The sequence below is a fragment of the Pyrus communis genome, chromosome 15 (genome assembly GCF_041283825.1).
Source record: "Pyrus communis isolate YQ-2024b chromosome 15, ASM4128382v1, whole genome shotgun sequence".
Taxonomy (NCBI): domain Eukaryota; kingdom Viridiplantae; phylum Streptophyta; class Magnoliopsida; order Rosales; family Rosaceae; genus Pyrus; species Pyrus communis.
This window is the reverse complement of record NC_142579.1, coordinates 9,558,462-9,586,137: the sequence shown is the minus strand read 5'-3', so window position 1 is coordinate 9,586,137 and position 27,676 is coordinate 9,558,462. Positions and strand designations below refer to the sequence as shown.

At 35.1% G+C, this 27,676-nt stretch overlaps 1 protein-coding gene and 1 pseudogene across 1 annotated transcript; both read left to right on the top strand.

The window, feature by feature from the left end:
• Positions 1 to 5,478: 5,478 nt before the first annotated feature.
• LOC137726153 (DNA repair protein recA homolog 2, mitochondrial-like) lies at positions 5,479 to 8,179 on the top strand (annotated as a pseudogene).
• A 12,951-nt stretch (positions 8,180 to 21,130) lies between these two features.
• LOC137707478 (EamA-like transporter family protein) lies at positions 21,131 to 26,903 on the top strand. The gene is made up of 5 exons (XM_068446358.2): positions 21,131 to 21,642; positions 22,973 to 23,222; positions 23,322 to 23,529; positions 26,124 to 26,355; positions 26,538 to 26,903. The coding sequence occupies exons 1-5, from the start codon at positions 21,532 to 21,534 to the stop codon at positions 26,757 to 26,759; spliced, it is 1,023 nt and encodes a 340-aa protein (XP_068302459.2). The 5' UTR covers positions 21,131 to 21,531; the 3' UTR covers positions 26,760 to 26,903.
• Positions 26,904 to 27,676: the final 773 nt, after the last annotated feature.

Below are 27,676 nucleotides of genomic sequence, written 5' to 3'. Positions count from 1 at the left end.
TCAAAAATTGAGAGGTGCGTGAGTAGTAAAAATGGGTGTATAGCCTAAATTTTAGTAAACTCGTTTTCTCTCTGTAACTATGTTTAAGTCTGATCATTGAATGAATAAACTAAAGAATAATCAAGAAGCAAGGATAAACTGAAGTGTGCAAAAAGAGAAAAAAAAGTGAGCGGAAATGAGTTCCCTTCAATTTGGCAACGTCCATACATGGGGCATACAATTGTATCATGGATGGTTGCAACACCTTCAAAGAAATTTATGTAGAAAGTCGGCAACGTTGGGCTTCGAAAGAGCATTACACAGAGCCCGAAGGAATGGCAGTGGGGTGGCACAAGTACCATCAACAAACTAATAAAGATCATGGTCGACAAGGAACAACTTCATTTGGTAGGTCCAAAGAAGGTAGTTAGACTCCTTGAGTTTGAGAAACTGGGTAACGTTGGGTACGGATGTAGACGAACCAGCAGAGGAGGATCTCCAGAAGCCATGGAGGAAAAAGGAAGGGGAGAAAGACGGCAGAAAATTAGGGTCAGGGTTTTGAAGAACAAGGTGAGCAAGGAATTAGGGTTCAGGAAAGATGGACATGAATACCATGTGGAAAGTCCATAATGAATTAATTGTATATTGATTGACAAGCATGCAAGCAAAGTAACTTGGCGTACAAGCTTGCAAGTACATTGTGGAGCCAAAAATAATCACAGGTGACAAGTGAATTTTTGGATAAAAGAGGACAAAAATACCCTTGAGGCATACTGGGATTCCTACGTGCGAGCAGCGGGCAATCATCCCTTAACAAAGTCAAAAGTGCCCAAAATAGGTAACAAATTCAAAACTATTTCATCCACCCTCATCCTATATTCTCCGCAATGTAATTATTCCGTAACCCCCAAAACATTTCTTTTAAATTATGTTAATTAGTCAATTAGTGGATTTATTACCTCATTAATCTATTAATGGCTAATTAACTACAAATTACACCCAAAAATTACCACAAATGGCCGGTCCCTATTCTCCCAATAGGGTCGGCCATATCCCTATAAATAGCTCTCCATTCTCTCAAAAAAAAAAAACTACTTCCAAGTCTCTTGCAAAACTCTAAAAAATTCTCCAAACACTCTTCCCTCAAAATTCTAACTTTGGCATTGGAGGTTCTTCGGCCGAACCCCCCCCCTCCCCCAATTCAGCATGGGTGCGTGAGGCTTTTTGGCCTTGACCAAATGTGTGATTTGTTTTGTAGGTGCAATTTTGTCCAAGAAGGAGAAGACGGAAATTTGCATCCACATACATGATTGGAAACCTAACCCTAGAAGGAAAGAGCATCACGTTCCACATCACCTAATTGTGTTGTTTACATGTTAGACTTGAAAATTCGACACTTGTAAGGAGGCATGTTAAGAGTATGTAATTCATAAATTAACATTAATTGAGATGATAACGTTTTTGGGAAAATGCCATTATGTATTTGCTTAGCTGTATTATAACTATTTTTCTGCTAGTAACTCCAAAACTAAAAGCTAAAATTTTCATGCAATATTAATATAAAATCCCTTTAATTAAGTAAGAATGAACAAGCTACAACATCATTAAAAGTATAAGAAAGCTAATTACATAATAAATCCCATTAAATAATTAAGAATGGACAAGCAACAACATCATTAAAAGTAGCAGTATCAAAAAACTAATTAGTAATTTGAACCGGAGCAATACAAAGGGGACAGTAGGTTTTCCTGGTGGTTAACCATTCATCGATGCATAGCTTGTGAAACGAATGCTTACAATCGTCAAGCAACCGACACTCTTGCCCCTCAGTAAACTCGTCCAAGCAAATTGCACAGTCGTCACTAGTAGCATTACTACTGGTAGCACTGGTACACATGAAGACAGTTGAGGCCTGCGGCAGCGGTGGGTTCACAGGAAACGGAACAATATTAACCACAATGTAGTCCTGCTGTATACGTCTTACTCGTTCTTGTTCAAGATAACGCCGGTTTCTTGATGCAATATCATTATCAATCGCTTGCTGGCGCAGCCTTCTTTTACGTTCCTTGTAGAGGTTGCAGAGTGCCCGGACGCATAGTAATATGAAGGCGGCGATAAAAGGTAGGAATGTTACACTTACAATCCAAGGCGTACGGGCGTCGAAATCCATGATGTGTCGAGAGAGAGAGAGATAGAGAGAGAGAGGGCAAAGGAATAAAGAGCTTAATTGTTTGTTTTGTATATATAAGAAGAGCTTAATTGTTTGCTTTGTATATATAAGAAGGATGAGGATTGTATCTTTAAATTTGGAGAGGATATAGTAGCACCGGCCAACATATTTATAACAAGTGAACTTCTAATCAAAATTGGCTTCGGATTAGTACTACTATAACCTATTTATAAAGACGGTTTCCAACTCCATTCCGCAAGAGGTAAAGGAATTCTCAATTTCCTAAGGGCAACAAATAAAAATTAAAAAATACGCTTCTTAAGACAAATGTGTTAGCTTCGCTTCCCCTTTATGTAACGTCCCACATAAGAACGGAGCCCATATTTTGTTTTTAGGACGACTAGTAACTTACATATGACTTGCATGTAGGTTTAAGTTTTAGTCCAGCAAAAACTAAAGAAAAATTTATGTCGTTGATTCTAGCCTTTGGCCTTGGGATCAGCCGCAATCTTCTTGGCAACTCTTGTCGGTCTGTTTACTCTCTTAGTTTCCTTTTAATTTTGTTTTTTTGGTGTGAAATCGTCGTAGTGAAACGTTGCAGTCGTCTAGATAGTCATCGCCTTTTGGCCCACGCACATAACCAACACAACTTACACAAGGTTATAATTAGATCAAGTTATCGCATTGGATATCAAGTTTGAAGCTTGAAGTCGTGAAAGATGTCGTGTGTCGAGATCAGGTTTAGCCAGTGTGACCCTCTGTGTTTAGCGGGTACAGTGCTAAGGCTCTCTTTAAGGTAATTGGGAGGATGTAGAGTAATGACATGATTTAATCCTTTTTTATTTTGATTATTATTTTCAGGAATCGTCTTGGAGTTTAGTTTTGATTTCTCTCTTTAAGAGAGTTAGCTAGTTTGAATATTTCTCTCAATTGGAGAGTTGCTTAATATTAATTTTTATATCTCTTTGGATCTTTGTGTGGAGAGTGGAACTATTTGATTTGTTGGATTTACTTCCTTTGGTGTTTGGGGATCATGGCAGTGATTAGATGATGCGATTAGACCTATGGTTATTGTACTCCCTATCCCAATATGATTTGAGAGTTTTTGTTTTCAAGCGATCTTCGTGTAATACAAGGTTTTATGGTTTTACTCATCTGCATAATCTTGTGATTGGTGATGCTTTTTTTGTAATATTTTTAAATCTATTTTACAAGGACCCTTTTGAAGTTGATTGTTCATGATATATTTGTAATGCTCTTTTTTAATGAATGAAATATCGTATTATTCTTTAAAAAAAAAATTGGTAAATTGAGGATGAAATAAAACAATATACATACATATATATATATATATGGGGTGAACTTTTCGAAATATACATATTAGTAAAGCTTAAATGTCAAAATGGTCCATGTGTTATATCCATATGGTGAATTTAGTCCTCATGTTTGTACTCTGTTAGTCTAGTGGTATTTCCTCTTGACTTATAAGTGAGAGGTCTTAGGTTCGATTCTCACCAAATGTGAATTTGAACCACATTATTGATAACCCATTGTGAGGCTAAACCCCTTTTCCTCTAATGTAGATAGTATCGTTTGTTAAAAAAAAAATCATAAGAAAAATCATATGAAAAATAATTACCTTTTCTCTTTGCAGAAAAATGCAAATCAATGAGAAATAACACATTTAATACATAAAACTTCCAATCTGAAAAATGATTAAAGTTTTGACATAGAAAAGAGAGGGAGTAATGTTAGGAAGGAGGTCAGAGAGTTGGAAGGAGAATAATTTTTCATTTAATTTTTAATTTTATTTCATTTTAAATATTTTAAATCAAATAAATTATAATTTTATAAATAAGTTTATAATAATTTATAATTTTTTTTACAAAAATTAGATGGAAATGTCCTTAATTGGCTAACGGAGATAAACACAAAGACCAAATTGGCCAAATTGAAAACACATGGACTAAATTGACCCAATGACTAAAACACAGGGATCATTTTAACATTTAAGCCTATTAATAAAACACGGTTTGTCAATCAAAACTAATAAAATTACTTCTATACCCTTTTAATACAAAACTGAAAGAAAATATTAGAAAAGAAAACAATGTGGCCATTAAAGTAATTTTGTACAAACAAGTGATAGGATTTTTACCACCTGCAAAAGTAGGGATAAAAATACTTAAAATACTTGTAAGAGAACAAGGTAGTTGTAGTATAAACGGCTCAAGCAAGGTCGTTTCCATAGGGATTGAATGAATAATTTGTATTTAAAACAATTCTTAATTAATTACTTGAAAACAATTCTTAATTAATTACTTGAAACCAATTTTTTGAAAAGGTTGATTTTCTGACTTAAAATGTTAAAAACGAATTTAAAATAAGGACAATTAAATAAATCAACTAAAAACAATTTAAAGAGACACTAGAGTTATGTCGTCACCTTAACAATCATACGTAGTTCTCCCAATCACTTATGAATTACTCATGCGTATCTTTAAGGTTAGGTTTTCCTAATATATATCCTACTTGGAACCTCCAATATAGAACGTACATCTAACAAGAAACCCGTCCGGATGTTCGGATCAAATATTAACATGAAAGACTCATTAAGTTTTATGAACACCCTTTGAAAAACCATGCAACCCTTAAAGACTTAGTGTTCATCCTAAGTGAAATGAAAATTATTAACCACAAGAAGCCAGCGCCAATTTCAGGGAACCTTTCGACCAAAATTGCGTCAAATTACTTTTCTAAATATCTTGCGAATCACTAAGACACTTAGATAGTTTAAAACGATAATTCAAAATTCAAAATCTGGATGCATACTATCATAAGTAAATTGAAAAAAAACTACATATTTTTGCGAAGGCTCGTGACCTCGTCCTAGCAAAAGAAACTAGTTACAAACAATCATAAAACAACATACTATTAAGAACATGGAAAGAAAACACCTTGAAAATAAACTTCAATCGTCAAAAGCTCTCTAAATTAATGTGTTCCTCCTTCTCTTTTTCCCTAATGGCTAAATAGCCTTATTTATATTAATATAAAATAAAATCCTACCTAGAAAAATGTCTTAGAATAAAACTAGCAAACAAAATAAATTAAGATCAACTAGGACACACTCTCCTAGATTAACAAGGAGAATATGCCACAAACCTGTCTAGCCACGTTTTAGAACTAAATCTCCTCCAAATCCTACCCATAATAGCTTGTTTTAAAGATTAGAACAATCTGAACACATCTCTAGAAGGGGCTGAATCCAAAATAGGCCATCTTGGGCTCCAAAATTTACAATTAAGTCAAATAGACTGGGAATAGAAATGTGGTACAAACGGTTTTGCAAGCGGAAGGAGCAACTGTTAGAAAAGCTGAAATTTGCGATTCATAAGAACTATAGGAATGGTCCGGTGAAAGCAACTCCAAACCGGCCATTGATATACTTTTACGTCTCTGTATTATTCCGTAACGGCTTTATTTTACAATCACGAACATCAAGCGTCCCTCTGAGGTAGACCGTAGAATACAAGGCGAAACACGAAACTAATATCTAGTGATTTAGGCATGAGAGGGCAATAGAGTTTAATTGGTGGACTGTATTCTCCAGGTCCTCAAATTTATACATCTACGTTCCCTCTATAGACATGCAACCTAATTCAATGAATAATGGCCTTCTGTTATATTGTTCTATATCGTCTCTTTGAAGTCTGTTAATAAAATTGCTTAACTAGACTGTCCTTTTGGCTGGACTTTGTGCGTATCTTGATATAGAGAATGCCATGGATTGTTCACTTGCAGGGCACACCAAAGCCCTTCTCTTTTCTCGTCCCGATTTGGCTGAGAATATGCTATGTGTTGTTGACACTGACTAAAAGTGGTTATTTGGATGCAATTGTAATTGATAGTGTAAGTAATTGACGCTGAACATGATTGTTGCTTATTCATTGGAGAGTTTGCTTCTTTTGATGCTACTCTTTGTTCAGATTGGATATTTTGGATGTCTCTTACCAACACGGCTGTCCATCACTTTGCTTCCCATTGTCGGTGAAGAAAAGATGCATGTGCCTGTTTCTCAACACTAATCTTTATTTTATTGACCTTTTAACGCCAATCTTTAAGTGGACCAAATATTTACAGACAAACTAACATGTCGATACATATATGTATTCTATCAAGTGATGCTATCATTTCTGTTTGAAGGAGCCTGTCATTTCAAAGTAATGCTATCAAGTTACATAGGAACCGTGACACTTTCAGATTGTTTACTAAATGTTAGAATCTAGAAAGTTTACCTCTTATTTCAAGATAGACCTGGGAACTGCAATGCACTGTGACTAGTAACTAATGATATATATAAAGTGAGTTCAGTGTTGGATGGAGCTTGGAGAGTTCATTACTGAACATGTTTTTCCTTTTCTTTAGTTAATGAATTTACGCTGCTGTGTTGTCATAGATGTAGATAATCACTATTAATCATTTAATTGTCTTTTGAGGGTATAGAAACTATCAATTTAATATGGCTTGGCATGTTTTGTTATTTCAGGTAGCTGCCCTGGTCCCCCAGTGCGAACTTGATACTGAAATTGATAGTGAATACCGAGATGCACAATCAAGAATCATAACCCAAGCATTACGAAATATACATTCTTATTAACCAGGTTATCATCACCGTACTTAAAACATTTTAACCTACTAGTTGTCTGTTAAAAATTCTATCTGCAGAAGGAGAAATAATATTTACTATGTAGCATTTCTTTTGTATCCAGATTAGATCAAGTCCAAAGTCAGGGAAAGAGTTTGGACCTATGGGTGAGGTTACTTGTGGTGGAAATGCCTTGAAATTCTATGCAGGTGGTACATTTGAGACTTAAGAGAATACAGTTGCTTCAGACCGGGGATAAGGTAAATTCTTTATTTGTTTAAGAATGACAAGAATGCATGTATCAAGATATGCTTTTTACATGAATAAAATTATTGATGTTTCATGTATGCTTTTTACAAGAATACATGTTGCGGCTGATACTACTTGATGCTTCATGCTGTTGTGCTGTTGATCTCTTTCGATGAGCCATATTGTGTTGGGCAATATAGTGGTCATATTTGCTTTTTGTTTTTGTTTATACGACAGTTTCTTTGATGTTCTGAGCAGTGTGAGTACTCAATAAGAGTATCACCTGCTTTTCTTTGGTAATTGAAACATTAACTGGTTGAGTAGGAAAACTGATAAAAAGGGAGAGGTATTCTTAAAGGATAAAGAGCAAAACCAAAGAACAATAATTAGAATAAAATAGAACTGCGAAGAGAAAGCAATGAAATAAAAGGTTGCTCCTGCAGTCTATGTACTTTTACATGAATTTCAGTGGCTGCAATCTCTTGTTGTTGCCTGAAAACTGAGTGCCAAGAGAGCGTGGTATCCTCAATAAGTGAATGTGCATTAGGACCACTAGTAGAGCTTGTCGCTTCACAGTTAAATGAACTTTCTGAAACACTATTGTTTATTGTGCGTGTTAGGTTGATTTAGTTAGAATATGGTGGTAATCTTCTTAATCGATTGTGTATTTGTACTTCAAATATTCACATTGCCATAACAGAAAAGGTACCCTCTACCCTGTATGGGTGTTCAACTTATTTATATGTGAACTTTATCAGAAACACTGTTCTCACTTTTCTTTCTGAGGGTTGTATTCTTTGATCTTCTGAGGGTTGTATTCTTTGATCAGAGTATAAAGTCCATATTGTTTTAGGCTACAGGTCTTGGGATTTCTGTGCAAGTTGTGAAAAATAATTTAGCACCTGCAATGAAGAAGCCCGATCTGGGGATACAGTTCGGGAGAGGCTTAGGCTGTGAATCAGAGGCATTGCAGTTGGCTTGTGAACACGGGGTCATTGCCAAAGAAGGAAGTAACTACCTCATAGGACTAAAGGTTTTTAGTAATGAACATGCAGCATAACAGTATCTGGCCAAAAATGATGCGCTTTTTGATGAGTTAGTCAGTCTTCAAGAAAATACTGTTTGAAAGATAGAGTTAACTAGAGGGCCCTTACTGAATGAGCATCTGTCAAATGTGAAGTGTAAAATGGTGGAGTCATCTGGTCACATCCCATGTTATGATGCTACCTGAAGGTTTGGGATGACATTCCGGTTTAGGATGCAGCTAAGTTCTCTAAAAAAATTGACATAGGCTAAATACGATCCAGACCATAAAAGATGGAAGTTTTTCCGTTATCCTCCACCTTCAGGTTATCATATGTAAAATGGTTGGAACTGTTCCGTTGTTTGTGTAGTAACACAACCACAACACAGTCCACTTTCACTTGTGAGTTATACTTTATTTCTACCACGGCTTATGAGAAGCATGTATTATCATTTGATATCAAGCTTTGCAGGGGATACTCACTTTAAATACAAATCATTAGTTGCTATTCAAGCACACAGAGAAAACTGAAAGAACAAAAGTAACGAGAACATTTGCTTTGCATATCTGGTGAGCTCAGCCCTAAGAGTATAGGATAATTTACCCTAATTCATTAAACTATGGAGAGGGAAAGGGGGATTCGAACACAAAACTTAAGGTGCAAAGATGAATACTTTTAACCAACAAAGTTACAAGCCACTTGCCTATAAAGTTAAATTGAGTTGTCGTTGGATTTCTGTCAGTAACCTCAAAATAGGAAATCCAAGTGAGATCAATATGAATCATAACATTCCCAAAGCTAAAAGCTAAAACTTTCATCCAGCATTAAAAGTATGAGAAAACTTGTTAAGATGTAATATTAATTTGAAGAGGAGCAATATAAAGGGGAAAGTAGTTAAGATGTAATATTAACGTGTCAAGGTTCATAATTTGCTCTTGCTTGGGGTGGGCAGCAGCCCGCTAATCCCTCCTTCTAACCCTCATGCTTTCCTCCCATCTCCTCTACTTTTTCCCTCAAATCCTCCCCTCCCATATCCTCTGTCCCTTTCCTATTACTGCATCTCAGCCCTTTATCCTTCCCCCTTGCCAGCCTTCTTTTTCAAAACCAACTTCTCCTCCTTCTCTGTTTCCCTTTTAGTTTATGCAATGCTTTACTTTTGGCTTTCTTTGAGTTTTGTCTCAATTTCATTGAGCTTTGCCTCACTTCCCTTGAGCTTGTCTCAAATATGGGCCTTTATGCACTTCTCTTACTCCTATGATATATTTTGTCACGTGTCCTCAACCACCAACCACTGCTACTCTAAATGGGTGTTTCTTGTTAGCGGAGCACTTGGGGTTTTGAGTGGCTGTTAAAGTGCTATTAGCACTATTCAGTAGGATTATGCGCTCACTGTGCGAGTGGTTTGCTCACCCCCATTTTTCGTTGATCCAGTTGTTTCACTAATTCGTTCTTTTGGTGGTGGTGGCCTTGCGATGGAGGCGCCTCCAACTTGCTAGTGGCTGCTAGATTCCTTTCCCTTTTAGTTTTTTTGTTCTTTTTTCAGCTAGCTCCTTCTAGGCCTTTCTTTTGTATTTTCTTTTTTCTGTTAGGTTGTATTTAGGTTATGAATTGCCTTTTGAGCTTTCATTCTTGTACTAGTCTTTTTATTTAATGAAACTTAGTTTGACCGTTCAAAAGAACCCAATTTTTTTTTTTGTATGGAGAAAAAGAACTTTAGCAGGAAATCTGCACGCGAACCAAGGTGACGGGCCATTGCCCCCTCCCCTTTCTCTTTTTTTTTTTTTTTTTTTCTTTTTTCTTTTTTCGTAGCTTTGTGTTGCTACTGGTTGGTGCAGTTGGGCTTTGGCTCAGCTGGGTTGCCTGGCTGCACGCAGGTGGGGTGGTGGCTCAGTCCGGGTTTCGGCTTAGAAAGAGAGAGTGGCAACCAAAACAACCACAAAGGCTCTTCTAGACAAAACGAGAGAGCGATCATTAATAAAAACAAGAAGACAAAAAAGAACGAAATTATCAAAAAGGATTGCCACCAACCCAAGGCCAAAGGCTGGGGTCGGCGTCAGCGGCGGGATTTTTTTTTTTTTTTTTTCTTTTTGTGGTAGGGTTCATGAATAAGTTTTTAACTAACAAAATGCAAAGTTCAAAGAATTGTTTTTACTGTCTTTCAATTTGAAGATATTGACTAACTACTACAAAGAATCTTATGACCAAATTGGTCAATTATTGGACCGAATTATCAAAATTTTATCTTAACTCTCGATATTACTAAAATGTCTCTAAAATTTCAAAGAAATACTGTAAAGACATTAAATTCTTGAATTCAAATAATTAAGAGTGTTTATTCGTAAACTCGAAATATTACGTTCAAGTTTCTCTTCCTCAACAAGTCAACATTAATAATTGTACAAAAAAAGAAAAATGGAAGATTTCCAAAGCTTCAATAACTAAGAAAAGGATTATTATTGATAGAGCTTAGAACATAGCTTCATAGGGTTGGCACAATTAACGTGTTGACATTAGTAAATGGACAGCGACGTTAATCCAACCTCTATTCATTGTCAAGTCTGGTTTTCTCACCTACAACAAGCACAAATAGGCAGGGGATGAAATGAACAAATTGTTTTAATACGGTAATCCAGCTTAATTATCACAATCCTGAGTCATTTTCTACCCACTTGATCAACCTTCTCCTTATACATAGGAGACCTGCATTTTGGCCTAAACTCGTATCCTGACTAGTTTCTATGAATTTAGAATAAATTATACAATCGTTCATCAATAATGTTTTTTTATTTTTACCTTTTTGTCAAGCATAATATGTATCCCAAAGGAGCTTGTGAACAAGCATGTATCATCGGTTTGGTTTGTTGGCACCTATTCCTTTGACATGAAAAAACGCCAATTGTGAAAAGAACAAAAGGAAATCGATATAAAAGGTGATGATTTGATACTGTTTTGATTTTTTCAGGAAATTGTTATGGGCATGAGTCCAATACTCTAATCCCTAAAGTATAAAGCGGTCTTTTATTTATATTTTAATATGTGAATTGGTTATGCTGTGTGACTTATTCAGGTGCTAAATAATAATTTTTTATCATTCTTGTTCACGCATTTATGAATGGGGCATGAAAAACTTATTTTGAAGTTAAATAATGTCTCAAATGGTAATTATACATGGATTCGTTATTTAGACTGAGTTGCTTCAAAAGGCAGTAGAAACTACAAATTAGGCTCATGATATGTCTAAAAGTATTTATTTCGTTGCTTAATGAACACTAAAGTGGCCAAGTATTCCCTAAGTTTTTTTGACTTGAAAACCAGCAAAACGTAGAGAATTTTCAGGGCTTAAAGTCAAAGTCCACACTTGTTTGAGTGCTAGTATACACGCACCATACATAAAGTGAGGCAAATTGGCACATCAATTAACAAGTTACTTTAGCTGCCACCTTCAAGAGGTTGCCATCAAATTCGCAATCTTATGGATGGTAGGGGTTTGGGGTTTGGGGTTTGGGGTTTGGGGTTTGGTAGCCTCTTGTATACATGTAGTAAGCTAAACATGATGTGTTGTTTATTGATTTTTCAAAAAAGTCATCATGCATCATTTCTCATAACAATTCTTAAAAAAAATTGGTTAGTAATATCTAATGATAAGCGAATATAAATCAACAACGATCACCAGATACTAGTAATTTTAAGGTGATTGCATCTTTCAAAAGGGTGAGTAGTCAAATTTTTCTTGGTTAAAAGAAAAACTCGTAACACATTTTCTCACTTATTACGTACTTCGGTATGTTTTACTTCCTCTTTGTACTTAAAATCATTTTTACTTATTTTATCCCATGTTTTAAAAGTCATAAGCACTAGGCGGTTGGCCACCACCACAATTAATCCCTAAGTGTTTAAAAAATAATAAAAGAGGCCTAGACTTGCATAGGCGCTCACCTAGGTCGCAACTCTGACTTGGACATAAAATATAAAATAGATAACTTTCATTTTGTATTTTATTTATTCCAGATATTGTAAAAGACTTGTTGGATACTTGGATGAACACTCATTGTATGCTTGTACCCCATATTTTTAATATGTTCTAGTACTTTATAATTTATTTGTCGTTCTATTTTGCAATTTATATATCACAATACAATTATATATTTTTTAAGTATAGTAGACATTTATTTATATATGTTATATAATATATTTAACTAAAACTAAAAACAAAGGCCACCTAGGGTCCTATCTAGATGCCTAGGTGCTAAGCTTTTACCCACCACCCGACTAGCACTTAGCATATTTTAGAACCTCAATTTTGTCACACTTTCTAATTTATTGGCAAGTTTGTAATCCTATCACGTACGTACTAAACCTTTCTAACACAAGATTCTAATTCCCAATAACTACACCTTTCTAACAACAAGAGTAATTTATTTGCAAGTTTGTAATCGTAATATATTAATTGCGGATACTCTTTAAATAGAGGCGAGACTTGCCATATTATATATTAGATTTATCAATATTATAGAATGTGTCATAACAATGTGGTTCTCCTTTGAGTAATGATTTATGTGGTTTCGTTTACCGACTATGACTTTATATGATCTTGTTCTTACGTGATGATTTTATGTGGCCCTGATACTTAGCGATGACCTATTGTAGTCATTGATACTTATCTGTTGTGTCTATTGTTTTGTGATGGATTGGTATGGGCGTCGTTTGTCTTTTTATACATGTGGTAGCTATTTAGTGGTTTACTATAGCTGTCTGTTTATGCAAATTCACTCCAGATCATTTTCATACTGAAACAATGTATCCAATTGACATTTTGTATTTATTTCGATGATCAATAAAATATCAAATTATCGTTTTTTGAAGAAAAAAAAAATCAACATGACTCTCTAAATTAAGAAGGCTCAACGTTGACCTTGATTGAGCTAGATTAGTGCGTACATAATCAGACAGCATTTGCAATATTTGATAGAATTGCATTTCACCCCTAAGGGGTGATTGCATTACAAAACTGTATTATATATGTTTATAAATGTGTGATCCACATCATGTGGCGCAAAATTTTGCAAGAAATATAATCCTTCTTAGACAAGTAAGCTTCTGAAATATCAACTTTATATACTTCATTAATTTCTCAAATATTAACAAGGATCTCACATTTCACTTCTGGTTATGCTTATAATTGTCGTAACAAAAATAATAAATAAATAAATAAATTTAAAAAAAAAACAGTCTCACTGGATCTGCATGCATGAAAAGAGGTGGATGTTGTCGTTTAGAAGCCAAAAGAGGTGTGGCTTTTGTCGTTCAGAAGGAATAAAAAAGAGTGGTGGTAGGTGTAGATTATACGCAAAAGGGATATCTCTTAAGAACATTATTTTCGTGCTGATTAACTTTTGGTTTACTATGCTACTTAGAATACTGTCTAATTATGTTTATCTTCACTTGTATGTAAGCGATTCTTAATTTAGGATATTTGGCTAAGGGAATTGTTATTAGCACTCTAAAAATCTCATTCTACACTCCTCATAAGTGTATTTTTCTTTCCAATTATAGAAAGTTTGGAGTGCCAAATAAGATTTTTGGAATGCCAATAACAATTCCATTGGCTAAAGGTCAATAAAAACTTTACTAATTAGCCATATATCAATGGGCAATTTTATTTTTGAACATAATTAATGAAATATTTATAATAATTATGCATAGGTCAATGGAGCATGCCACATAAATATAAGCTAGTTATAAAATAACTATTACACCCTTCACTCTTCACTTTATTCCATTCCTTATCTCTTCCTTATTTACTTCCTTCTCTCCCAATTTTATATCATCTCTCTTTTCCCTTCTTTCTCTTCACTCTCTCCATCTTTCTCTCTCTTCCATCAAATTGTAATAAATAGTTCGATTAATCCCAGTGCTCTGAAATTTCCCCAATACCAAAAATAATCACAATGGTAAGAGAAAAAAATGGAATTCCAAAAAAAAAAGTGCAATTATCAGCAGCAAAAACAAAACACAAGGGACAAAAAAAAAAAAAAAGATGTAATAGATATCCAGCAAACCTTCAAAGGCTTTGGATGTGACATCCCACATCATCCAGGGGAGTGATCCTTAATTGTATAGTCTCATCCCTACCTAGCACGAGGCTTTTTGGGAGCTCACTGGTTTCAGGTTACATAGGAACTCCGAAGTTAAGCGAGTAGCGCACGAGAGCACTCCCAGGATGGGTGACCCATTGGGAAGTTCTTGTGTGAGTTCCCAGAAACAAAACCGTGAGGGCGTGGTCGGGGCCCAAAGCGGACAATATCATGCTACGGTGGTGGAGCGGGCTCGAGAAGTGGTCCCGCCTGGGCCGGGATGTGACAAATTGGTATCAGAGCCTAACCCTGGTCGCGTGTGTGCCGACGAGGACGTCGGGCCCCTAAGGGGGGTGGATTGTGACATCCCACATCGCCCATGGGAGTGATCCTTAAATATATATTCACATCCCTACCTAGCACGAGGCCTTTTGGGAGCTCATTGGCTTCGAGTTCCATGGGAACTCCGAAGTTAAGCGAGAAGTGGGCTAGAGCAATCCCATGATGGGTGACCCACTGGGAAGTTGCTCGTGAGTTCCCAAAAACAAAACCGTGAGGGAATGGTAAGCCCAAAGCGGACAATATTGTGCTACGGTAGTGAAGCGGGCCCGGGAAGTGGTCCCGCCCGGGCCGGGATGTGACATTGGACATGGAGATTATCTTAAGGGTATTGTCCATCAAAATCCTCTTGAATTAAGGGTGCATTTGCAAAGAGTTTTACGGTCTGCAATTCAGAATCAAGAAACGAACACATCGTCTGTTCGAATTTAAATGTAAAAGGTCGCACAAAGTGCAAAGCATAGAAGATGGAAAAAAATATAACCGGAAAACGGACATTGCAACATAGTGTCTAGATCACAACGTAAATAAAAACAAATAAATAAAGGAACCAGAAAACAGACACTGCATTGCAGTGTCTGAATAAAAATGTAAAAATAGAACTAGAAGATGGACACTACATTGTAGTGTCTGAATCCAAATGTAAAAAAAAATATAAAAAACAGAATAGGAAATGAACACTGCATTGCAATGTTTGAATCCAAATGTAAAAAATAGGAGTTGCGTGAGGTGTGAAGAACAAGAGGCATGTGAGTGATAGAAAAAAAAACAAAACCAGAATCAGAAAATAGACACTGTGTTACAGTGTCTGAATCTGTATTGACTTATTCCAAAATATGAAAATATGAGAAAGGGAGTGTCATTTAAAGTGGATGCCAGCTGTAATGGCACATTTTGTCATTTTTGTTTTTCTTAAATGCATAAGTATTACAATACATGACTGACTTATTTATAATTAGCATAAATATGATTGATATATTGTTAATATTGTAACTTTTTATTGATTTTATACCAAATCACCCTATTATTTTTATCAAAAATAAATAATTTTAAATTCAATTCTCATAAATAACGAATTTAATACTGAATTATATTTGTTGCCCATTGTTTTACTTAGTTATAATCCTCCAACGTTGATATATGATTGTATTAAAAAGGAGAACATTGGTTTCTCTTATTAAAAAGGAGAACATTGGTTTCTCTTTGGCGTGGAATCACAAACTAAGAAGAAACTGATTTATGAATATTTGCTTCCAAATTGGAAGTCACAAACCCCGAAAATTTGAATTCTATACTTTATATATATATATATATATATATATATATATATATATATATATATATTTATTTATTTATTTTCTCAAACTGTTATAAACTTCTTATTTAAGTATGATTGTGTAAATCCTATATTAGATTTGATTCTAGTTATTCTACCCTATTAGGACTTGTATTCCTTAGAAGAGAAGGATTTCTTCTCTCTCTTATTACTATAAATAAAGGCACTCCGTAGGGGGAATGACACATCATCTACATCATCTACACAATCTTACAAACACATCTCTTTCTCTATATTTTCTCTATGCCACCTGGCCCCTCTCCTTTTCAGTTAAACATAGACCACAACACAAACGATATTATCTACACTAAATGGGCGAAGAGTAGGCTAAGCCTCACAATATGCTAGCAATAATGTAGTTCAAATTTGTGTTTGATGATAGTCAAACATAAAGCCTCTCACAAATGAAGAAGAATATCACTACATTATATATTATAATAATAATTGTAATACTTGAGTGGCTTTTTAGCAAACGAAATGACTTTATTAGTGGTCAAAAAACCATCACTCATAGCTTTGGACCTTTCCACCGCAATCACTGGCTGCACATTACAAAATCTAAATTAGGGATCAAATTTTTATCGTAATCCGAATGCATAAAATTTGACACCAAATGTTTGGTACCAAACTACAAATAAGATATTATGGTACCATGTTCATTAGTTATTACAAAGTTAAAAGAAAATAAAAGTAGATGACATATTTTTCTTTTCAGATATTTTGGTACCATGTTCGTAAGTTGATATAAAAATATAGGAAAAACTACGAGTAAATTGTAACAATAATTAGTCAACTTTAATCAAATTGAAGCAATGGTCCCTCAACTAAAAAATTCATTATTATTGGTCCCTCAACTCATCAAAATGCGTAGCTATGGTCCTTTCGTCAAATTCGTAAGAATTTTGTCAAAATGAGTTATGTTGGAATGACCATTGCTATAATTGGGGTCCCTCAACTCATCAAAACGTGTAGAATTTTCTCAAAATGAGTTATGTTGGAAGGACCATTGTTACAATTGGGTTAAAGCTGAAGGACCATTGCTCCAATTGGGTTAAAGTTGAGGGATCATTTCTCAAGTTGGATTAAAGTTGAGAGACAATAGCTACACGTTTTGATGAATTGATGGATCAATGGTAATGAATTTTTAGTTGAAAGATCATTGCTACAATTGGGTTAAAGTTGAGGGATCATTGCTCCAATTGGGTTAATATTGAGGGACCATTTCTCTAGTTGGATTAAAGTTGAGAAACCAATAGTAATGAATTTTTAGTTGAGAGTCCATGTATAATTACCATTTGAGACATTATTTAACTTCGAAATAAGTTTTTCATGCCCCATTTGTAAAGGCTTGAACAAGAATGATAAAGAGTTATTATTTAGTACATGAATAAGTCACACAATATAATCAATTCACGTATTAGAATATAAATAAAAGACCGCTTTATACTTTAGGGATTAGAGTATAGAACATGATAAAAAAAAAAAAGGTTTTAAAATAAGAGTTGAAGAATGTGCCATGCGGTGGACTTCCATTGACAATGAGAAGCTTATTGTGGAGTACCCCATAACAATTTCCAGAAAAACAAAACAGTATCAAATCATCACCTTTTGTATCCATTTCCTTTTGTTCTTTTCACAATTGGCATTTTTTTCATGTCAAAGGAATAGGTGCCAATATGATATGTATAATCTTTTATTCAGATTGACAATATGATAATATAACATCTTAAACGATTTAAACCAAACAATTCAAGACTTATCCAACTCGAACCCTTATTCAAACTTCGCACTTGATTATGTAAAAATTAAACCAAATTGGTTTGAGTACACCTTTTAAAATTTTATGCAACAATATATATACTAAGGAGTAGAGAAGTAAGTTCGTATCTAACTCGTCAACTATGATATTCAAATCTAAAACTTCACGCTTACAAATAAACAAAAATATTGTTAGACCATAATACTAAGCTGCACACTCTTTAATTTGCTAACCTCCAACCCCAATTCTTATTATTGGCACAGACATGTAACCAACTAACCATATTTTCCATTGACACTGATTTGCTCGAGGTTTTGAAGGAACATTCTCATGAGTCATCACACAAAACCAATCTAAAACTGACAAAAAAATTGCAAGCGTTTTAGACATGACCTGACCAAATATTCACAATAATCCGTATGGGTAATACTAGCGAAACTAAATTTTTTTAAATCAAATTTACAAACTATATGTAGATGATTAAATTATTAATTAAGTATTAATTAATAAGTTTATTTCTTATTAATGACACGTTATTTAGTTTACAAATTTAATTTATAAATTTAATTACCCTAATATTACTATCACACACATATGAGTCGTTGTTTAGTCCAAATAACCTAAAACTCTTCAAAATACGTGCCGACATGAAACTTATAACAGAAACAGAAATTTCTATATACGCACTTGTATCCTTTTGACACAAGGATCGAGGCTCTGAACAACTCAACATGTCAAAATGAAACGCAACTCGAATTATAAATTTTATAATCCTTGTTAATGACAAATCTAAGAAATTTTATCGTATGCATTGCTTTAGAAGGAGCTTTATTTTATTTTTTAAAGGAAAAAAAAAATGATTTTATCAATTATTACTCAATGGCGCTGTGTACTAGTATTCTACTCTAACCTTTAAACCTGACAATTTCTTACACGATCCATTAACACGACACGAAAATAACAGATTTCGGATCAACACAATACCTAATCTGGTCATTATCGGGTTACACGATAATAACACGTTAATAACATGTTCTTAACAGGTTTACACGAGAGTGACATGCAAGTAAACACAATAAGAAAAAAGTTATTTTGATGATTAATTTTTTAAACTACTAAAAAAAACTTACTATAAAATACAATAGATATAATGAATATGTACATATTGTTTATTAATTATTATTCTATATAAAATTTAAAATTTAAGTTTTATTTATTTTTAAAGTATATTATAGGCAAAGATTGAGATTAAAAATCATAAAACACATTAAAAATAAAAATATCAAGTAATTTAAAAATACCAAACACATTAAAAAAAATTATAATAATTAATTTACATGTGCGAAAAATATAAAAAAAATATGCAAACGCTCATTGTCACATCCCGACCTGGGCTCCCACCACATCCTAGGCTCAACTCCATTGTAGCACAATATTGTCTGCTTTGGGCCCCGACCATGCCCTCACGGTTTTGTTTTTGAGACTCACATGAGAACTTCCCAGTGGGTCCCCTATCCTAGGATAGCTCTCGCGCGAACTCACTTAACTTTGGAGTTCCTATGAAACCTGAAGTCAATGAGCTCCCAAAAGACCTCATGTTAGGTAGAGATAAGAATATACATATAAGGTTTAGGGGATCCACTCCCCTGGGCGATGTGGGATGTTACACTCGTAGTCGCATCCTCTACGCTTTGAGGATGGGTATACGATTGTTTAAATTTTTAAAACCACACAAAATCTCATGAATAGTATTTTTAAGTAAGTTCAAAATAAACAAAATTTATAATCATTAATGTATAAGTCTGAAAGATACGAAAGCATAACAAACGTTTATAATTGCACCCTCAACGTTTAGACGATGGTTACATGGTCATTTAGATTTTTAAAACCCTCCAAATCTCATGAACAGTGTTTTTTATTTGAGTGCAAAATTAATAAAATTAATAATAATTATTGTAGAAGTGTGAAAAATGTAATCACTCGTAATGAAAAGCTTTACAACTCTCATTAAGGGGTCAACTCCAAAATTTAGTATGTATATACTAAATTTTATTGATTTAAAATATATTTTTCTTAATAGGTAACGGGTCGAGTCATATTACCTGACAATAGTAACGGGTTGATTTCGAGTCGGGTCATATTACCTGTTTACTTTAACGGGTATTACACGACACAACCCGTTAAGCTATCGGGTATGACATGAACATGAGAAACACGACACGAATGTCAAGTCTACCATACTTTTTTTTTTAGGGATACTCGATACTTAAAATTAGAGAAATTCATATTGCAAAATTTTAGTGAATAGTGTTGAGAACTTACTAATGCGTTTTGGGTTTGAAACTTGTTTTCCTATTAAATTAACATAATAGTTTCGAAATCTAAAATGGTATTTTGGTGAAAACCCAAAAAGGGCTTAATACATAGTTATTTTTTAACATTTTCTATTATAAGTTCGACTCACTTTGATGACGGATATGATACCAATTTATTGAAGATTGATTGTTTGACTTAACCTGACCTCCACGACTATAACTAGTTATTCACCAAATATTCCAATGAGTTAGAATAGTTGAGGGCAAATATGTGAAGTGCCAGCATAGTCTAGCACTATAAATACCAAATGTATCATGTAACTTTTGTTAATGAAAATACAAAGTAAATTCAGTAAAAGTTTCCTCCTCTCTAAAACTTATGTATGGTATCTTTCGCCTTTTGCCTACCGTCTTCTTCGATCCGTCCAGTTTATAAGACAATATGATGGTCGACGATGGTTTTGCAAATGTAAGTACACACTGATTAATCTTTAATCAAGGACCATGAAGAATAAAACCACTCAGTTATTCATATTTTTTAGGATAGTGGAAGAAACTGTGTATGTCTGTAACCAAATGATGAGAAGTTTCCAACGTCGCGGGGAAGCTGCTCTACACTTGAGTAAAGAGCAGCCCCAAATGTTTCAATCAAATCAAACAAGTCCAAGCCCCAATAATGAATCAAAAGAGTTGAAAATTCCGGTCATTGCCGAACCCACCCACCCACCCACCCCTAGAACATCTAAAGTGTTTTAAGTGAAATGATCCGTTTTAGACACGACAATCATACTGTCACATGATGTTACTATTTTAATTGTTATACTATAGTTGAACAACATGTATACTATAATGTCAACAACAACACAAGGGACTTTGGTAATACCCAATAATGATGTAACTGTTGCACCGAATAGCTCCTTTAAACGAATGTTGAGAGAAGGACTTATACAACACAGGTACGTTGCTTGCATGTCGTCTTGTGCAAACAAACAATACAAAAATATGTGTAAATCCGTTTCTACATGACATTGTATCATTGACACAAATTGCCACAATAAACTTATACCTATTCTATCTAAGTTGTTCGGAAACATAGACCACCGTTGCCTAGTAGTGGGACCCACAACCCAATCACACAGTATGACTGAATACTTGAATAGTGAGTGAGTCTGTGGGGCTTGGGCCCCTTCGCGCTTCGGCCTGTAACATGAAAATAAAAAAGGCTACACGTCTACTACAACAACAGATATATAGAGAGAGAGGCATAACATTTCCATGGCGTGAGAGTTATAACGTTTTAGGAACTCCAACGTAAAGAAATGGAAACAGAGGGACAAATCACATGGGTTTAAACACAACACACACAAGGGGGGAGAGAGAGAGAGAGAGAGGGCAGCTTCACCTCAACAATCTCACACCCTTTAAGCTCTCATTCCTAATTAGGATTCTTAATCCCTGATCCCCCATCTCTCCATAGCTCCCACAACTCCGTTTTTCCTCCGTTTTTCCTCTGTTTCTACAACAAAACCCATCTGGGTCGGTTTTGTTTCTGGAAATTGTGAGGTGAGTGGGATAGGAGTATTTGCGGGTGCGTTTTGTGATCTGGGTCTCTTTTTATTGGGTGATCTGGGTCTGAGATGGAGGAGTCTCGGCTGTGCCAGTGGAGCGTCATTAGATCTCTCCTCGCAATTCTTCAGTGGTGGGGTTTCAATGTCACCGTGATTGTCATGAACAAGTGGATCTTTCAGGTCTCTGCTCTTTTGCCTTTCCATATTTTCTGAACTTCGATTTTTAAGCATTTCATTCTTACATTTTGTGAACTGGGGTTGCTTAACTTTGCTTTTTGATTATTGGTACGTGTAGATGTTTAATTCCTCTCTGTTGGTACCTTAATTTCTTAATTGCTTGCCTAATTAGTTGTTGGTTTTGATATAATCTTGCACGTATGAATTGGGTTTTTCGTTTTATGAATTTAGCTGAATTTTTCCGTTTCTCTTTTGATTTTTTCTGCAGTATAATTCTAATTTATTGAGATGGTTAAATTATGGAAATGTGATATCGATTTATTGGAATCTCATGAGCAATATTAGAAGAAATATGAACAGGCACTCGAATGAATTCCAAACGTTCGGGGATGGGCGAGACATCCATCGAGTGTTTCATTGGTTTATTTTTAACTTAATCTGAACAGGATTTGGTTATATTTTACGGAACTACCATGCTACCATGTGATCTGCCATGTTTGTCTGCCACAAGTAACATAATACTATGAGATTTACCTTTGGTTTGGTTGCAAGTAGGCTTCAGAATGGTAGAATTAGTTGTCGTAGTTTAGGAGAGAGGTGTGAGGATGTGAGTCCCACATCGGTGAAGGGATAAACCTTGCAAGGACTCTCCATATTGCCAATTGGTCTTATGGTGGAATCCAACTTTATTTCAAGAGGAAGGTTCAATTTACCAGGGTTGAATTCATGGCTTGATTCTTCCTCCTATTTTTGTGATTCTTCACACTATCTTGTTTCCAAATTTGTATGGCTAAATGATTTGAGTTTGTTACTTTGGAGAAAATTAGATATTTGTGAATGGAATAACTAGTGACATTCTTCCTGATTAGGAAGTTTTGTTTCTGCAAATTGAGGTTTTTTTCTTCGTGACTTTTGGTAAAGTCGAGGTACCGGTGAATGCTTAATTTGCAGTGGGACTTGATTGATAAATAATATAATTGTCCAAAATGAAAAGAAGATCGTCAATGGTGTAACCATACAGTTTGTCTTTCCAAGTTGTTCTATAACATTTGACTGCTGGTTTACCAAACTTTATGCCATAATTTATTTGATTGTTTAGCTTTTGCACTAATCACCCAAATTTTGAACTATTAACGACCTAATTCTTTAAGTTTTTAGGGAAATTATTCAGTGGTCTGGGAGCAAACAACCTTACTGTCACATCAGTTGTGCCCCAATGGGGCCCATCCTTAGTGTGTCTGAGGCAGATTGCTCCCTGTAAATTGCATAATTCAACATCAGTCTTATGAGTTTGCATGGTGTCCCTAATTTTGAAGTGTTTTTGTTTATGCAGAAACTGGATTTTAAGTTTCCCCTAACGGTTTCGTGCATTCATTTCATATGCTCGGCCATTGGAGCATACATCGTAATCAAGGTTTTGAAGCTTAAACCACTAATAACAGTTGGCCCTGAAGATCGCTGGAGAAGGATATTTCCCATGTCATTTGTGTTCTGTATTAACATAGTTTTGGGCAATGTGAGCTTACGTTACATTCCAGTTTCTTTTATGCAGACCATAAAGTCATTCACTCCTGCAACCACAGGTGAGCTCCAGAAATTCTAACCATGTATAAAATTGATGTCCCCTTCCAAATATGTTATGCTGTGTTGTGGCTTCATCTGACCGCAAAGGTTTGAAACAGTTGTTTTGCAGTGGCTGGTATGGAGAAAATACTTTGACTGGAGAATTTGGTGTTCTTTGATACCCATTGTTGGAGGAATTCTACTTACTTCAGTTACAGAGCTTAGTTTCAATATGTTTGGATTTTGTGCGGCCTTATTTGGTTGTCTCGCTACTTCCACAAAGACCATCCTTGCAGAATCGCTTTTGCATGGATACAAGTTTGACAGGTAATATTTTTCTGCCTTTAGATTGTCATCTTTACCTTCTTGAAGTTTTTGTCACTTATGCTTACTTTGTTTTTGTAGTTTTCATAAGTTATTATATGCATGATGTCTTGTGCACAAATATGAAATATGTTGTTTAAACTTCTTGATTCACTGTTATTACACTCTCACTATCATACGATGTTCACGAGCCTATAAGTTGAAGATATAAACTTGTTATAGGTTCTATACCAATCCTTTCGATATCAATTATCAGTGGCAGCTCTAATTGATATGATATCTTGTTGACTACTGCATTTTCTCATTTTATTGGACTATTAAGTAATTAAATTTTCAAATGAGAAGAATCTTTGTTGATTTATCAGAATGTATGACACAAAATGCTTCTTTGTAATTTGATGAAAGCCATGTGATTCTTACAAGGCAATTCAGCGTGATTGAGCATTTAGAAATGTCTTGAGTATAGAAAACCATGTTTATGGTGATGTTCCCTTAGACCATCTCCAACCATTGGGTTAAAACCTAAAAATTAAGTTTGAAACCCACCCAAACCATCACCAACCATTGGGCCTAAATTTTGGCCAGATTTAGCCCAAAAGACCGGCTTGGGATAAAAATTTGTCCCACCAGTGTGCGTAGATGCACCTAGCCTTTCTCCCACCGCAATGCACTGATGCGCCTCACGCTTTGCACTTGGCAAAGCTGCAGTGGGTGGGATCCACCAGTGACAGCTTTGTCAGCCACCAATTTCGGAGCCCAAACAGCTAGTTGGCCATCAACGGCCCACGTGATTGGACCATTGGTTGATCTAGATTCAAACTTTTTTTTTAATTTTAGTTTTCAAATAGATTAAATCCAACGGCTAAAATAATTTAAATTTTTTATTTAAATCAAAATTCATCCAAAAACTCTATAAATACCTATATTTGTTCAAACATCCACACAAAATTCACTTCCCTCGTACGATTCTTCCCTTTTTTTTTTCTTTATGTCTATTTCCAAAACTATTTATAAAAAAAAATAAACATATTCAATAAGAAAGAGTAACACACAAACGCACTTAATTTTATTACAACAAAAAGACCAACACACTTAGTTTTATTACAAAGAAAGACTTAACACACTAGCACACTTCATTTTAAGTTGCAAGGAAAGACAAATACATTAGCACACTTCATTTTATTAAGGAAAGACCATCATGACCGTGCTCCTAGTCGGTACCATATATGCTCAACCAAATCTTTTTGGAATGTGTCATGGCCTTCGAGAGCTTGAATCCAATTCAGACGTTTCATGTACTCATTAAGTGTTAGCCTATCATGTTGGATCTCATATGTGTTTTCATCTAGATATTCAATGTCTATCACTATTTCTCTCTCAGATATGGGTTGCATCTAGATATTTAATGTCTTTTGATATTGCTGTCGCAGATGTTGGTTGGTCACCATCCACATCTTCATTAGAATCTTCTTCAATTTCTTTGTACTCAACAATAATATTGTGCAAAATTATGTACGTCGTCATGATTAAATGTAGGTCTTTATGTTCCAAAATTGTGCAGACCCTCTAATAATGGCCGATCAAGCTTGTAGGATCCCGAATTGCCATCCACATCTATCCTATACGACTCTTCTTTCTGCTAAAACAATGTCTTCTTTGTACTATTGGATGAGAATAACTTTTCACAAATATAGACGAACTAGGATAAAAACCATCAGTTAAGTAGTAACCTAGCTCATGTCTATTACTATTTATGTGTTTCATATTGTTTAGAAAAGCTTTTCATATGTGTTCCATGACTTTACTGCACGACTCTTGTTTCACGTGTTTTATATGTTTGAAGTGGTTTTCCATGTTGTTCCATGACTACTATGTTTCATGGAGTAGGTTTAGTGATTTTTCACTATTTATCAGAATCTAAATTTCTATAGGTTAAAATTTTCATAAAAATAAATTAGGATAATCTACATAAATTTTATTTTTAAAAAAGGTACCCAAAAAAAAAAAATAGCCACAATTCATTTATATTGGGCTAAATTTTTAAGCCAACACAAAATTTGTTTCTGGATTAGAACATAAATTTCTGGGCTACAAATTTAGGTTTTAGCCCCAACCATTATAGTTGGTCTTAATGATGTAAAACTGAGAAGTCTTGGAATTTTCTATATGCTTATAGTCTTAAACTGTTTGGATTGCCTTATCATCCTTGTGAGGAACATGGTGGGATTTTGTTATTTTGTTTGTACCTTGTAAGAATTTAGTGTATTAATATCAGCCATTTCTTTTCCTTCCATATTTTGAAATCCTCAACCTTGGTATCTTTTTTGTTCTACTGATCTTCCTGACATTGACACAGAACCGAGTGCAATGACATTCTAGGATTCATATAGCCGACCCCACTTAGTGGGAAAAGGCTTTGTTGTTGTTTGTTGATCTTCCTGACATTAATGGTCTTCATTTTAGCTGTGTTTGCTTGTTTTTTCACCCAAGCATGCCTTCTGTTTGAAATAGTTCTACTTTTATGTGGTCTCATTATTTCATAGCTCCATGATTCGTGCTGATATTTTGTTATTGGCTTTTTTGGGTATACAATGTAGCATAAACACGGTGTACTACATGGCACCTTTTGCGACCATGATCTTGGCAGTACCTGCAATGCTACTTGAAGGTAATGGAGTTCTTGAATGGCTTCACACCCATCAGACTCTTGTTCCATCCCTCATCATCATTTTCAGCTCCGGGGTAATGGCATTTTGTCTCAACTTCTCCATTTTTTATGTAATCCATTCTACGACTGCCGTGACATTCAACGTTGCTGGAAACCTCAAGGTAATTATTAAGCGCAATCACTAACCTTGTAGTACTGTTATGCTTTATAAAGAGTTAATGATGCATTGCTAAATTATTCGGCACAAGTACTGTTAGGCCTTATCGGTCAATCTATTCATAACCCTTTTGGCCAAGCAAATATCTTGTCAATGATCACGTTCTGATATTGGATTTTTGTTCAGGTTGCGGTTGCCGTCCTTGTTTCATGGATGATATTCAAAAACCCGATTCCAGCTTTGAATGCCGTTGGTTGTGGAATAACGCTTTTGGGATGTACATTCTACGGGTATGTGAGGCACCTGATCTCCCAACAGCTGCCTGGAACTCCTCGAACGCCACGCACTCCACGGGGTCGTATGGAGCTGCTTCCCCTTGTAAATGATAAATTAGATGACAAGGTCTAGTGTTCAGGCCGCATGAATGAGATTCCCGTGACCGGGAAAATGATTTATAGGAAACATCATTGCATTAAAAACATACTATTCACTTCTTTTCTATGTAATTTGACACGAAACTATGATGATCTTGTTTTTAATATATTATTTTTTCCCCTTGCGTAACTATGATGATCTTGTTCGGGCTCTTGTTGCAATTTTGACCTTCATGGCCCAGGTGCTTCTTTCGTTGGGAAATTGGGCCCAGAATGCATTTACTGTACTAATATCGTTGTGTTTGTTTTTTTTTTTTTTTTTTTGAACAAACGCACCTCGTGGAAGCACGAAGGTCAACCAAACGCACCACAGCAAAAACCACGTTGGAACCACTTGTAAGTGCAAGGTCGCCTGTGGTTGCAGTAATATTTTGCCCATGAAGACCTCATTGCCAAGAGTAGGCCAACCACGCGACGTTGCTTGTGCTGCCAAATAGCAAGCATGCATACATGGCACGGTAGCACAAAAGGTGATTAGGGTGGAGTTTTGCAAATGCACTCGCCCGGTATCACCTGGCGATAATCGAAACCTGGTTCGTTTCGCCCTCCGCACGTTCCACTCCAACTGGTTTGTTGTAATCACCTCCGCATTTTTTTTTGTCGCTCTACGCTTTTTCTTTTTATTTTGGCCTTTTTGAATAACTTAAAGAAGAATCAAGAGCCACAAATAAATAGTTAAAAAGAAAACAAGAGTTCGAAAATCAGAACCATGACTTCCAAGTTGTGTTTAACCAACACCAAATCATGCTTTGCCCCAAGAAGTGAAAATCAACACTTTCAGAGGCAAAATGAGACTTGACATTAGTCTCAAGGGCAATAATTAAGCCTTAATAAATCTGTAACAATTTGTTTAGGATTTTTTTGGAAATACTTTTAAAATGACTGAAAGTG

Coding starts and splice junctions, on each gene's coding strand:
- LOC137707478 (XM_068446358.2), top strand. CDS start 21,532: ATGGAGGAGTCTCGGCTGTGCCAGTGGAGCGTCATTAGATCTCTCCTC. Junction 21,643..22,972: donor TGAACAAGTGGATCTTTCAG/GTCTCTGCTCTT, acceptor TTGTTTATGCAG/AAACTGGATTTTAAGTTTCC. Junction 26,356..26,537: donor ACGTTGCTGGAAACCTCAAG/GTAATTATTAAG, acceptor ATTTTTGTTCAG/GTTGCGGTTGCCGTCCTTGT.